Source organism: Canis aureus, chromosome 5, assembly GCF_053574225.1.
Source record: "Canis aureus isolate CA01 chromosome 5, VMU_Caureus_v.1.0, whole genome shotgun sequence".
Classification (NCBI taxonomy): Eukaryota; Metazoa; Chordata; class Mammalia; order Carnivora; family Canidae; genus Canis; species Canis aureus.
Window position 1 is genome coordinate 79,178,642 of NC_135615.1, and position 14,762 is coordinate 79,193,403.

The 14,762-nt window shown below is 50.1% G+C and overlaps 1 protein-coding gene and 1 long non-coding RNA gene across 2 annotated transcripts; one reads left to right on the plus strand and one right to left on the minus strand.

Moving 5' to 3' along the window:
• Positions 1–1,682: 1,682 nt before the first annotated feature.
• FAM43B (family with sequence similarity 43 member B) lies at positions 1,683–4,280 on the minus strand. The gene has a single exon (XM_077899328.1). It carries the CDS (start codon positions 3,767–3,769, stop codon positions 2,783–2,785), a length of 987 nt encoding a protein of 328 aa, XP_077755454.1. The 5' UTR covers positions 3,770–4,280; the 3' UTR covers positions 1,683–2,782.
• A 3,418-nt stretch (positions 4,281–7,698) lies between these two features.
• LOC144314783 (uncharacterized) lies at positions 7,699–13,918 on the plus strand. Its single transcript, XR_013380636.1, has 2 exons — positions 7,699–9,086; positions 12,922–13,918. It is a non-coding gene; the product is annotated as an uncharacterized LOC144314783 (long non-coding RNA).
• Positions 13,919–14,762: the final 844 nt, after the last annotated feature.

The window sequence follows — 14,762 nt, forward strand, 5'->3', positions numbered from 1 at the left end:
GACAACTTATAACCACTGCTGGTGGGTGCTGGAGTGGGGTGGTGGGCAAGTACGCTGAAGTCCTAAAGAGAAGGACCCTCTGGGTACCATGGCTGTTCTCCTATGTGCTGGGTGCCTTATTATTTACCAAAGCGTTTTGGGGTAGGATTCTATTTCATTCTTGCAATTAGCCTGTGAGGTACATATTATCCCTATTTTTACTATTTTTTTTAATTTTTATTTATTTATTCATGATAGACACAGAGAGAGAGAGGCAGAGACACAGGCAGAGAGAGAAGCAGGCTCCATGCACCGGGAGCCCGACGTGGGATTCGATCCCGGGTCTCCAGGATCGCGCCCTGGGTCAAAGGCAGGCGCTAAACCGCTGCGCCACCCAGGGATCCCCCCTATTTTTACTATTGATAGAGGTGAGACTCAGAGAGGCTGAGTGAGTTGCCCAACGTCACACAGCTGGTAAGGAGGCAGAGTCCCCTCGCCCTGGTCTTCTAGCCTCAGGTGTAGAGAATAGTGTAAAGGAGGGAACGAGAGAGGTGGTGGTTGTGTGTACGCGCACGTGTGCGTGTTTCTGTTTGGGGAGGCTGCTAGAGAAAAGTCGAGTAGGAGCTGAGGCTGAGAACATGCTTGTGAATTATTATGCAGCCACTACTCCTTAAATCATATGCGTCCCCTCTATGAGCCACAAGGGAGGGACTCCTGGACCCCCAGAGTGCCTGTCCCAAGACAGGTGCCCAGTAAGCATCTGCCTCATGAGTCTGATTGAAGACATTGCACATGTGACCTTGATTTGGGGTGAGGTTGTCCCAAACACCAGTGGCTGCCTGGCCCACAGCCCATCCTGGTCTCCCAGGTCTGACACCTTCCCATTTCCTCTTCTGCAAATGGGGAGCTGGCGACACAGAAGAGGGAAGCCGTGAACATGCAGGGCCTCCTGGCCGGGTGGGTCCTTGTCATCCTTCTTCCCCAACACGTAGAGTCAACCCCAGCTTCCCCCTTGGAAGTGACCTGACCCCGCCTGGGCTCTGCTGCCTGAAGTGGCAGTGGTACCCTCTGTTCCAGCAGCTCCAGGAAACAGAACACTCCTGACCGCTGGCCACTGCAGAGGCCACTCTGTCTGGGCTCTGGAGAAGTCTGGGATCAGTGCCCAGCTCAGCACAGGAATAAAGAAGATATCCAGGCTCGAGACTCACACTGTCACAAAGCCTGGACAGATTTCTCTAGCTCCTCTGGGGGAAAAATGGGTGCCCACCCCTCTTCTTTACAACCTGCCCGTCTCATCCCCAGGGAGACACAGTATTTGGACCCCAGGCTTTGACACACATGAATCTTCTCAAGGAGTCAGGGCTGATGAGAAGTCCCCACCCCCATACCCCCTCCCTGCCAAATATCTCAGAGACACTTGCATCTGAGTGCCCAGGCAGACAGACATTCTGTGAGGCAGACAGACAGCTGACACTCCTCCAAGGCTTGGCACGTGCGATTTCACACCTGCTCCTGTCTCCTTTCCTGACATTAAGGACACAGCTTCCTGGCAGCAGCCCCTCCCCACCGATCCCACCGCTTGGCTCTAGGTGCTAAAGGGGGCCACTTCCTAGGGTCTCCTCCTGTCCCTTAGGGTTCTGATGATAGTCTATTTGTCCCCAGCGGGTCTGGCATCCAACAAAACACAGGAGTGGAGACAAGGATGAAAAAGCAGGTCCACTTTATTTACAACGATCAGTTGGTGACACATAGATCTTTGGGCTTTTTGTGGCCTTGTTGAGAAACACCTGGGTAGGGGCCCCCTCCTTCTGTTGGGTTACCACACCCCCCCTTCCTCAGCCGGCTATGAGAACCCAAGTGCTGTCAGGACCCTCCGGCTCTGACAGGCCCCGATTGGGGTGGGGCGGGGTGTGTGTGTGTGTGTGTGTGTGTGTGTCCGCGTCCCTCCTTTGTCCACTTTCTGGGTAGTCAGTGTCCTCAAGCACCTGCCAAAGGTTCTCCTTACCTCCTTTGGAGCCATCTTGGTCCTAGTGGGAGGCACCTGGTGGGGAACCACACACATCTGTCTGCAGAGATGTGGGGTGGGTGAGGAGTCTTGTGGGGGGTGCCAGGTGCCAGGGCACAGTCTTGGGCAGCTGCCTGGTGCAGAGGGCTGTTACCTGGTCTAACCTGTTGTCTGGGTTGGTAGGACCAGCCCAGTCTTCTCCAGAGGCAGAGCAGTGAAGTCCAGAAATCCTCCGAGGGGTAGAGAGGCGAGGCATAGGGCCTGAGAATTCTTGCTCGTGTGTATGGCGGCGGCCTCAGTTCCCACCTTGGACCTGGCCTCAGTTCCCAGGAGCCACTATTCTTCCTCTACAAGAACCGGTCCCATCCCAGGGGAGGAAGGCCTGACTGGCCAAGGGCGGGACCACGGCTTCCACCTGGCCAAAGTCCAGGGCCACCCACCCTCTTGGATTTCTGGAAACTTCGTCCCCCTTCTTTTGAGAGGCTGTTTTGGGAGGGAGGGGGTGGTCTATGGGCAAAGACCTGTTGTAAAGCTGACGGGCAATTCCACGATGGAGGAGGGCGCTCGGAAACTCCGGATGTGGGGGGAGAGGGGGGCGTCCAATGCTCCTGCTCTCCCCTCCTCTGTCCCCCGGTAATCGAGGGCGCATGGGGCGTCACCCTGAGCCGGGACGAGACGCGGGGCAGACAGCGACGGAGACCACGAGGGAGGCAGGGGCCGGGGGGGCCAGCGGGGAGCCGGAGCGGGCGGGGCCGGGGCCGGGGCCGGGGCGGGGGCCGCGAGTCCTGCCCCGCGCTCTCAGCGCGCCTGGCCCGCCCGCTCCCGCTCCCGGGGGCCGGCCTTCCAGCGGCGGGGCTGCGCGGGCGGCGGCGGCGCCGGGGCGCCCCGCAGGCTGCACGTCCTCAGCTCCCGCGCCAGGCTGAGCACCTCGGGCCGCTCGCGCTCCTCCGCGCCCGCGTCCGCGTCCTCCTCCTCGTCCTCCTCCTGGATGCTGCTGAGACGCGGCGCCCCGCGGCCGCGCTCGGAGGCCGGCGGCCGGTAGGCGCACTTGGCGTTGAGCAGCCGGCGCAGCGGGGCGCGGGGCACCGAGGCGGCGGCGCCCCCCGCGCGCAGGTGCTGCTGGCGCACGTGGCGCGCGTCGCTCTGGCGCTGCAGGCGCTTGAAGTCGCTGAAGGCCGCCAGCGCGGTCTGGCGGAGCAGGCGGGCCAGGGCGCGCGCCTTGTGCGCCCGCGCCAGCAGCACGGCGTGGCAGCGCAGCACCACGGCCTTGTGGCGCGCCTGGTGGCGGTAGACCCAGGCGAAGACGCGCGGGTGGCGCCCGTCCGCCGCGCAGTAGGTGATGCGCGGCAGCAGGTAGGCGTGCGCCGGCCGGCGGCCCCCGGAGCCCCCCGCGCCCCGCGACGCGCTGCGCTCGCACGGCTGCATGCGGATGCCGTGCGGCCCCAGCGTCAGCTTCATCTTGGTGCCCCCGCCCGGCCCGCAGCGCGCCCAGATCTTGCCCACGGCGTCGTCGGTGCAGCCGTCGCCCTTGGCGTGCAGGGTGACGGCGTTGCCCAGGTACCACACGGTGTAGGTCGGGTCCTCCTTGTTGAGCTCCACTTTCTGGCGCCGGCTGCGGAACACGCGGCCCAGGCGCTCCAGCGGCCAGTCGGGCAGCAGGTCGGGGCAGGAGCGCAGGAAGCTGGAGAGCAGCGACGTGTAGGCGAGTCCGGGACTCAGGCTCTTCGCCTTGCACTTGGCCTCGTCCTCCACCAGCACGAATTTGTTGCGTCTCCAGGGCAGCATCGCGGCGGCGGCCAGAGGGGCCGGGGGCGCCGGGAGCTCACGGGCGTCCTGCCCGGCGGCCGGGGGAGGGCAGGGCGAGCCGCAGCCGGCGGCCCCGGGGTCGCGAGCAGCTGGGCGGCGCCGGCGCCAGTCGGAGCCGGGAGATGCCCGGTGCGCGGCCGGGCTGGCAGCCGAGCCGAGATGCCCGGGCGGCGGCCGAGCGTCCGGGAACAGCTTCCCCCGGGAGTAGCTCCAGCCGTCCGGGAAGCGAGGAGAGGAGGGGAGGGGGCTGGGCGTGGGGGAGGCGCCCCCGGGCCCTAACCGCGGGGGGGATCCCGCAGTCCCCGCCGCCCAAATTGCGGCGGCAGGAGGTCGCCGGAGCGGGGCTGGCGGCCGGCGGCTGGCGGCTCGGAGGGGTAGACCGAGAGCGCGGTAGCGGAGGGGACTCCTTCAGGCGTCGCGGCTCCACCTCCCCGGGCTGCCTACATCACCGGGCGGGACCGCTAGCGCTCTTGTCCCCTCCCCTCGCCCTCCCCCCGCGCCGGCTCGCGCTGCTCTCCGCCCGGGACCCGGCACAGGCGCGGTGGAACGGGCTTAATCATTATTACTGGAGGGGTGGGGACGGAGGGGCAATTAAGGAGTGGGAGTCTTGGAAAATGTACCGCAGGGCCTTGCTGAGCGCAGACTTCTCCGACCTCATTGGTGGTCTCCGCGCCCCGCTGGGCACGGTCGGGATCGCCCTCCTCGCTCCGGGATTCCCGCTGCCTGGCTCTACCCCCACCTCGGAGAGTGCTTTTGGGTGGGTTCCTGATGGGGCCGGCCCGGCGCTCCTTGCCTCCTGTCTGCACAGCAGAAAGCCAGCTGAGGTGGCCGAGCCGTGCAGTGGAAAAGTACTGTCGCTTGGGTGAAGCTTTCTCCTCGCTTCTTCCAAGGTCGTGGGCCAGGCTGCTGCGCCTGAGCTCTGAGAGCAGCCGCGGCTCCAGAGGCTGGTAGAGGCCCTCGCCTGGACCCAAGCAGGGAGGGTACTTTTTTGAGGGCCAGGGAACGTTCCAGAGCAGTCCTGGGTCTGTGGGAATTGCAGATGAAAAGCTCCTTCTGGCCAAAGGGCTGCCTCAGGGCCCTCTGAGGATTAAATAGGTGAAACTCGTGTTTGTGAACTCCAGTCTTGCTCCCCAAAGCCCTGGTTTGTTTTTTTTTTTTTTTAATTTATTTATTATAGTCACAGAGAGAGAGAGAGAGAGAGAGAGGCAGAGACACAGGCAGAGGGAGAAGCAGGCTCCATGCAGCGGGAGCCCGACGTGGGATTCGATCCATGGTCTCCCAGATCGCGCCCTGGGCCAAAGGCAGGCATCAAACCGCTGCGCCACCCAGGGATCCCAAGCCCTGGGGTTTTGCATTCATTATCTCATTTAATCCTCAGAACAGCCCAGGCTCAGTTAAGTGACTTGCCCAAGGTCACAGGGCTAGTAGGAGGTGGGACTAGTGCTTTACTCAGGTTTGGGTGACCCGTAAGCAGGCCCTCACCCTTCTAGGAGTTGACAAATGCTGCATAGAAAGGCATTTTCCATCCTCCCATGGGGACCATCAGTGGGGGCTTTCACTACGGAGAGGGTCTCAAGTACTAGGAAAGAGACAGTTGTCCCTGGGTGTCAGGACCCATTTCCCCCTTTCAGGATTTGTTAAGCCGCACATTTCGTAGAATCCCAAGTCTGCTCTGATGGGTCTCATGACCTTGGGCTCTCACAGGGCCAACATCCAGGCCCTTTCCTTGGCTTTGGAACAGGTTATCTGGGGAGTTTTCCAGGTCAAGAATGAGCTCAGAAGCTCGGGCTTGGCCAGGCAAACCACTCTGGGAGTGGGGGCAGTGGGGGCAGTGGGAAGATTTGTGTGTTCCACCCAGGCACCAGTAGTGAGTGGCTGGGTTCAGAGTTCTTGGGAGAATAAGAGCCAAAAAAAAAAAAAAATCGCCACCCCCCCCCAAAAAAAACCCCAGCACAACTAGGCTGCATCATTGAATGCTCCTAAAATGACATGTACTGAAATGACATGCAAATAAAGAACCGGAAATTACTTAGAATTGCAGAATCTTAGCTCTGGAGGGGGCTTCACGGATGATCTGATCTACTGTGGCCTCATTTTATTTTCAATATGGAAATGTCTTCTGGGTTTAGTGATTATAAAACTAATACGTGCTTGTGGTAAACAATCACACAAGAAGGACTCGGAAGCCTCCCACTGTTCCCGCCCTGTAGATGTGGCCTCATTTCCCCACAAGAGAACAGGCTCTGAGAAGCACAATGAGTGCTTCATTTGAGTGCTTTTCGTGGTGCTAGATTTGTCTCGGCCCGATGGAGACATTAATTCAACCAACTCCCTTTATAGAGAAGACTTTAGGTGGTTTTGATTTGAAGGGAAGCTCATTGAAAAATCGTGCTGTCTCCTGCCTTGGGTCTCCTGTGTCCATTCTCTGGACCTTACTGCCTTGGGTGAGGGTGCCTTGTGTCCACTCGTGGTTGATAGGGTGCTGGTGGGAGTGGCCAGCAGTGAAGTGTCAATTTGCAAAACTGAGATACGGTCCAGGCCTCTTGAGGTTGCTAGGTTCACATATAAGGATGCAGGACTCACAGAGTTAAATTTGAATTTCAAGTAAACAACCCTTTTTTAGTATAAGTATGTCCCCAGGATTGCACGCATTTTATCTGGTAGCTGAGCCTCCTGCTTCCCAGAGAACAAGAGATCAAGGAGCTGCAGGTCCGCGTGTGCTGCATGCGAGAGCCTCCACTGCCTCCCTAGGCTTGCACACCTAGTCCCGGCAGCGTGGCTTCTGTTCCCATTGCCTTTGGGAAATCCTCCCTGGAGGATGACCCGGGGCTGTGTGAGATCACAGTGCGCAATAGTCCACTTTTATGTTTAGCCCCCTGGACCTCAAAGCAGAATTTGACATTGTGAGACTTTTTGTTACCCTGGTTGGCAGGGATTCCCGCCTCACCCAACTCCCTGGGATCACTCCTCACTTCCAGGACTCCTCCTTACACCCCCAGACTTGATCTCAAATCTTCTGCACATCCACCAAGGTAGTTCCTTTAATGGCTGGTTTCACTCAGGGCTCCACTGTCTTTTCTTTTCCTTTTTTTTTTTTTTAAAAGATTTTACTTATTTATTCATGAGAGACACACACATGAGAGAGAGGCAGAGACACAGGCAGAGGGAGAAGCAGGCTCCATGCAGGGAGCCCGGTGTGGGACTCAATCCCAGGTCTCCAGGATCAGGCCCTGGGCCGAAAGCAGGTGTTAAACCACCGAGCCACCCGGGCTGCCCTCCACTGTCTTTTCTATTCAGGTCTCCCTCACTCTGGTCCTCGGTAAGAGCTCTCAGCTTTGCATCAGCCATCGCTGCTTCAGGGACTGGTATGCGGTCAGATTTTTTCCCCTCTTTTTCCAATCATTTGTATTTCTATCATATTGATACTTGTATTATTTTTATTTTATTTTAATTTTTTGGATACTTGTATTATTTTTAGAAGTCCAATAGCTGCCTTATAGGTAAAAAGAGATAAATCTCTCACCTCACCCTTCCCCAGTCTCAATTCTTCTAAACATAACCACTCTTTTACACATTTTAGATGGCACTATTGTCATATGGCTCGTGTTTTTAAATAACACATCTAATTCAGATTTTCTAGTGTTTAAAATGTTATCTATTGCCTACCTGCTGTAGAAGATGAAGATTTAATGCCTTTCGATCTACCCCATCACACATTTTTCCTCCCTGCTTCCTCCCAGTTTTGTCTGAACATTTTATTGTCATTGTACCATTGGTGGTCAGTGCTTAATTATTATGTTCTTGGGATGCCTGGGGGGCTCAGAGGTTAAGCATCTGCCTTCCACTCAGGGCGTGATCCCGGAGTCTCAGGATCGAGTCCCACATCGGGCTCCCCACATGGAGCTTGCTTCTCCCTCTGCCTGTGTCTCTGCCTCTCTCTCTGCCTCTCATGAATAAATAAATAAAATCTTTAAAAAATTTATTATGTTTTTGCAGATATTCAAAGCTGAGCCTTGAAGTGTGTTATGATTCCATTTACCTTATTGGACAACTGTTTTGCTTTTCCAGAAATATGTAACTGCATTATTTAAAAAAAAAAAAAAAGCTTCCTATGTACCTATTACTAATTAAGCCCCCAGCTGTCCAACCTGGCTGAACATACCAGGTCGTCTTTCAAACTTTTTTTTATCATTTTTTAAAGGTTTTATTTATTTATTCATGAGAGACACAGAGAGCAAGGCAGAGACACAGGCAGAGGACGAAGCAGGCTCCATGCAGGGAGCCCGATGTGGGACTCGATCCTGGGTCTCCAGGATCAGGCCCTGGGCTGAACGTGGTGCTAAACCGCTGAGCCACCCAGGCTACCCTGGAAATCATCTCTTTTAATCCAGAAACCAATTTGAGGGACATTTCTTTGTGTTAACACCTTCCATTCTGTTTTCTGTTTTTGTTTTGTTTTTGTAGAATTATATTAATTGGATATTGGACCCCTTGGACTGGTCTTCTCATTTTTCAAAATGTTCTTACAGTTTTCCATTTTTAAAAATGTTTCTTCTATTTTCTGGGACATTACCTCCACTTTATCTTCCAACTTTTCCATTAGAAATTTTTTTTTCATATTTCTTCTCATAACTTTTCACTTCTAAAAGAGCAATTTTTTGTTCTTTTTTATAGCATCTCATTCTTGTTCATGTCTCAAAGAATGGTAATTATAGTTGTTTTAAAATTTTTTATTTTTATTTGTGGTAAAATACACATTACATAAAATGTACCATCTTAACCATTCTTAAGTATTATTCTTAAGTTCAGTTCATTATTATTAAGCATTCTTAGTTCAGTATTATTTAGCATATTCACATTGTTGTGCAACCAATCTACAAAACTTTGTCATCTTGTGAAACCAAAATGCTATACCCAGTAAACAACTCCCCATTTCTCTCTGTCCTAGCCCCTGGCAACCTCCATTCTGCTTTCTGTCCCTATGATTCCATATAAGTGGAACCATGCAGTATTTGTCTTTGTGACTGGCTTATTTTGCTTTGCATGATACCCTCAAGGTTCATCTGTGTTGTAGCAGGTGTCAGAATTTCCTTCCTTTTAAAGGCTGAGTAATATCCCATCATATGGATACACCATATTTTGTTTACATGATCATCTGTCGATGGTCATTTGGGTTGCATCATCCCTTTGGCTATTGTGAATAATGCTACGACCATGGGTCTACAGCTATCTCTTCAAGGCTCTGCTTTCAATTCGTTTGGATCTATAACCAGACGTGGAATTGCTAGATCATATGGTAAGTCTATTTTTTAAATATTTCAAAGAACTACCATACAGTCTTCCATAGCTGCTATGCCATTTTACACCTCACAAGGGTTTCAGTGTCTCCATCTACTTACCACTCGTTATTTTCTATTATTATTAAAAAAAATATATAGTAACCATCCTGATGGCTGTGAGGTAATATCACATTGTTGTTTTGACTTTTTTTTTTTTTTTAGATTTTTATTTATTGTCTCATGAGAGACACAGAGAGAAGGCAAAGACATAGGCTGAAGGAGAAGCAGGCTCCTTGCAGGGAACCCTGATGTGGATCACACCCTGAGCCAAAGGCAGCCGCTCAACCTCAACCGCTGAGCCACTGAGCCACACAGGCCTCTCCACATTGTTGCTTTGATTTGCATTTCCCTAATTAGTGATGCTGAGCGGTTTTTTTTTTTCATATGCTAATTGGCTATTTGTGTATCTTTGGGGAAATATCTATTCAAGTCCTTTGCCCATTTTAAAATTGTTTAATTATAGAAGCTCCTTATATATTCTGGATATTAACTCCTTATGACTTGTAAATATTTTCTCTGTTCCTTAGGTTGCCCTTTTATTCTTTTGATTATGTCCTTTAATGCACAGAGTTTTTAAATTTTGCTGTAGTTAATTTTATCTATTTTTACCCTTATTGCCTGTGATTTTGGTGTCCTATCCAAGAACTCATTGCCAAATTCAATGTCATGAAAATTTCTCCCTCTGTTTTCTTCTAGAGTTTTGTAGTTTTAGTCTTACTTTTAGGTCTTTGATTCTTTTTGAGTTAATTTTAGCATATGGTGTGAGGATCCAGCATCATTTTTTGCATGTGGATATCCAGTTTATACAACACCATTTGTTGAAAAGACTGTCCTTGGGGCAGCCCAGGTGGCTCAGTGGTTTAGCACTACCTTCAGCCCAGGGCGTGATCCTGGAGACCCAGGATCGAGTCCCACATCAAGCTTCCTGCATGGAGCCTGCTTCTCCCTCTGCCTGTGTCTCTGCCTCTCTCTCTCTGTTTCTCTCATGAAAAAAAAAAAAAAAAAAAGACTGTCCTTTCCTTAGTGAGGGGTCTTGGCACCCTTATCAAAAATCATCTGACCATATATGTGAGCATTTATTTTATTTCTGGGCTTTCCATTCTATTCCATTGGTTTGTATGTCATTCTTTGTGTCAGTACTACACTGTTTTGATTACCATAGCTTTGTAGTAAGTTTTGAAATCAGAAAGTGTGAGACTTCTAACTTTGTTCTTTTTCCAAGATGGTTGTGGTTATCTGGGATCCCTTGAGATTCCATGTGAATTTTGGGATGGATATTTTTATTTCTGCAAAAAGTGCTGTTGGAATTTTGATAGGGATTGTATTGAATCTGTAGATTGCTTTGGGTAGGATGGACATTATATCAATATGAAGTCTTCTGGTCCATGAACATTGACATTTATTTGTGTCTTCTTTAATTTCTTTCAGCAACATTTTATAGGTTTTAGTGTACAAATCTTTTGCCTTGTTGGTGAATTTAATTACTAAGTATTTTGTTTTTGATGCTATTGTAAATGAAATTGTTTTCTTAATTTCCTTTTCAGATTGTTCATTGTCAGGGTATAGAAATGCAACAGATTTTTGCATGTTGATTTTTGAATCTTCTAACTTTGCTGAACTTGTTTGCTTTAAAAGTTTTTTATGTGGAATCTTAGGGTTTTCTGAAAATTTCTAAAATTTTATTTATTATTATAATTATTTCTGGAGAACACTGTAATTTTTATTCAATTTGGTATCCTGATTAAAATAAGAGCAGTAAGAATTATATTTTATAAACATTGTGTTATTACCACATCATTGTGATATGACTTCACTTTGTGTGAAGAGAAAAAAATAACATTGAAATTATAACTATAGTTGTTTTAAAAAGCCTTCTTCAGGGGATCCCTGGGTGGCTCAGTGGTTTGGCGCCTGCCTTTGGCCCAGGGCACGATCCTGGAGACCCGGGATCGAGTCCCGCGTCGGGCTCCCGACATGAAGCCTGCTTCTCCCTCTGCCTGTGCCTCTGCCTCTCTCTCTCTCTCAGCCTGTGTCTCTCATGAATAAATAAATAAAATCTTAAAAAAAAAAAGCCTTCTTCAATTTCAGGCATTTCTCTGTTCCCTGGGTTCCTTTTTCCTGTTCTTCATTTTTTCATAATTAATTTTTAGAAATACGAATCTCTCTTATGTTGACAGCTTTCCTCTAATGTCTGGGAATCCTTGTTTCTTGTGTCTGAGAGACACGTATGCAGATTGGAAACCCTTTATGTCTGGGGAGCGGAGGAGGATGAACAGGACTTGTGCATAGGCCTCAGTATCTGATGACAAACCCAGCCATCTCATAAGGCAAATCCAACAAAGTCTCTCCCTTGACAGAACTTGAGTCAGACTCTTCTGGACCCTTTGCTCTGTGGCCCCAGTCCTGCATCGCTTGGTTTTAGCAAGAATCTTGGTAAGTCGGTTTACTGATAAAGTAGGCCTCTGTCCTCTATATCTGGTCACCCTCAATATCTGATCCAACTCCTCATCCCCCACCATCTACCAGGTGATATCTGATCACCTTCAGCAAGAATTGGGTGGAGTTGGTTTAGCAAGAATAACCCCTTACCCCTGATGTATCCTCTTAATGATTTTCCACCCACTGCTTCCACTCTATTGCTTGGCTATAAACCTCCACTTGTTCTTGCTGTATTGGGAATCGAGCCCAGTTCTGTACTGAGGTCTCTTTTCCCCATTGCAATCTTTTCTGAATAAAATCTGTTTTTACCACTTTAACAGTCCAGCTCTGGTTTTTCTTGAACAACCCTCACCATATTGAGGTCTGGAGGTCTTTTGTTTTGGGCTGGCCACTGGCCCCAGAGAGAACTCCTAGAGTTGCCTGCACATGGGGGAGGGGTGTATAAACAGGGCTGCCAGCATTCTAGGGGAGGAGTGGAGACAGGGCCTCCTGCCTCCCACCTCCCTGTCAGCATGCAGGCTGCCAGTGCATCCGTGTTCAGCATGGTGCCTCCCTCACCCCAGCTGTGCCCGGTGTCCTCAGGCCAGAGGCCCTGGGGACAGTCCCTCTAGAGAGGAAAGCTCCAGTCATCTAGCCAAGCTTGGGGGGTGGGAATGTGTGTGCTTCTCAGGAAAGGGGATGGCATCTGGGGCTCTCACTGAAGGCTTTCACTCGGCCCTCGGTTTTTACTTACCACTCTTATCACCAGAGATATCTGGTGCTTGGAATGTCTCGGTTCCAGGCTCCCCAGCATGACTCTTGTGAGGTTTCTGTTTTTCCCACCTTGTTATTCCTTGCCCGTATGCCATCCGTCTTCCAGAATGTTGTTGACACTTCTCAGCTTCTGTCATCACTTCTCTCTTTTCCCTTGTCGGTTTATGCCACTTTTATTCTTTTATTGTCATGTTGGTGATGCTTGGGGAAAAAATGAGGAGTTTACTTCAATTTTCCATGTCGTCCAGAAGTTTCTCCTCAGTAGTTTCAGATGCATCATTATTTTTTTTTAAGTTTTATTTATTTTAGAGAGAGAGAACCAGGGAGGGGCAGAAGGAGAGGGAGAGAAGCTCAAGCAGACTCCATGCTGAGCGAGAGCAGGACGTGGGGTTCAATTTCACCCTCGTGAGATCATGACCTGACCTGAGCCTGAGTCAGAACCCAACCAACTGAGCCACCCAGGCGCCCCATAGATGGACCATTACTGTGCTTGAGAGTCATGTGTCGTATTCTCGTGATCATTTGTTCCTGGGATCATAAAAGTACCTCAATGTATATCAATTGATTGATTAATCCACACTTATTTATATATTCATTCAGCAACGTTTTTCTGCCAAATGAGAAAGTTGGACTCATCAACATAGTCCCTTCTGCTTTGGACATTCTACCATCATAGGAATTGTTTTGTTGAGTAGGAGCTGAGTTCAAAACTAGACACCACAGGGGACACTGAAGAAATGCATGAGATGTTCCTGCTGTCGCCAGCCACTGAGAGGCTCCTGCTGATCCCCGTCTCCTGGTGTTCATGCCTGTGCATAGTCCCCTCCCACATTGAGTAGGGTGTCCTACTCATGGGTCAGGCATTGGAGAAAGGACGTGATGTGGTTTCTGAGGCAAGGACATAAAGGACATTGTGGGTCACCATCTCTGGCGGAAACCAGCTGCTGGGTCATGAGGGCACTTGAGCATCCCTCTGGAGAAGTCCACATGGGGAGAAACTGAGGCCTCGGCCAACAGCCAGCATCGATTCACCACACATGTGAGGGAGCCACTTTGGAAGTGACCCCGCTGCCCAGATCAGACCTTCAGATGACTCTGGCTTCACCTAGTTTACATCTGGACTGCAACCTCATGAGAGGCCCTGCACCAGACCATGTGGCTCACCTGCTCCCAGTTTCCCAGCCCACACAAACTGGGACATAATACATGCTTGCTGCAGTCTTAAATTGCTAAGCTTTGGGAGGATTTGTTTTTAGCAAAAGATAACGAAGACAATCCCTAATATGCCAACTGACCCCCAAACCTCTGTGTGATTGCGCTCCACCCTCACCCCCAGCTTCCCTGGGAGACCTTCTCTTTGCCTCAGCCACGCTACATGAAGCTCCTTCCAGTTCCTCTCCGTCCCCAGCATGGTCACATCCTTTCTACAGGTCATTCCTGCTCATCCCATACTTCCTCTTCATCTTGTCCTCTTCTAGCTGATTCATCTTTCAAGCCAATGCTTAGGTGTCATCGTTCCTAAGGAAACAGTCCCCTAAGCTCTCCTGGCTTCCTTTGGTTCTGCCCCTCACAGCTCCCTTTAAAGCATTTATCAGAATTGTCATCGTGTCATTATTTGTGTAATCATTTATTTAATGCCTGTCTCCCTCTACTCCTACAGCTCTGAACACTCTCAGAGCAGGGAATGCATCTATCTTTTATGCTGCTGAACTCCAAAGTGCCCCGGACAGCATCTAGAACATAGTAGGTTCTGCAAAGACATTTGCTGGGCAGCCGAATGAGATATGCTCCTGCCAGCTGACTCAGTGGTCGTCCTCTCAACCATGAGAGAAGCAGCTTACAGCAAATCCCTAACAGTAGATCAGTTCATTATTCTTAAAGGACAGCATACACTTTAATTAAAAAAAAAACCCTCACTTCCGACAATGACTCATTTTGTGACCTTGGACTGCTTGTCTTTCCTCTCTGAAAAAGGTAGATGGTAATTGGTGCAATATTTCTCTTGAAGGCTGGGAACTGTTTCATTTAGAGAGGTTTTGGCGAGGTTTTCAAAGCTCTTAAAGAACACTTTTCTTAATATCCAGGTGGTTGTAAGTGATTACGTAAATGATGAATAGAAATGAGCTATGATCTACCGTGTGGAGGCATCTCAGTTATAGGTGTGTGTGTGTAGGTCTTTTGGTGCTAAACTGGTAGACATTTGTGTGTACATTTGTTTTAAAGAAGAATCTATGTTTGTTCTAGAATGCTCATGAACATCCAAAATTCTACAGATTTGTTTGAAGCTGTATTTTTAAAAAAGATTTATTTATTTATTAGAGAGAGAGCATGAACAGGAGGGGCAGAGGGAAAGAGACTCTCAAGCAAATTCCACAATGAGTGCAGAGCCTCACGACCCTGAAATCATGACCTGAGCTGAAACCAAGAGTCAGATACCTACC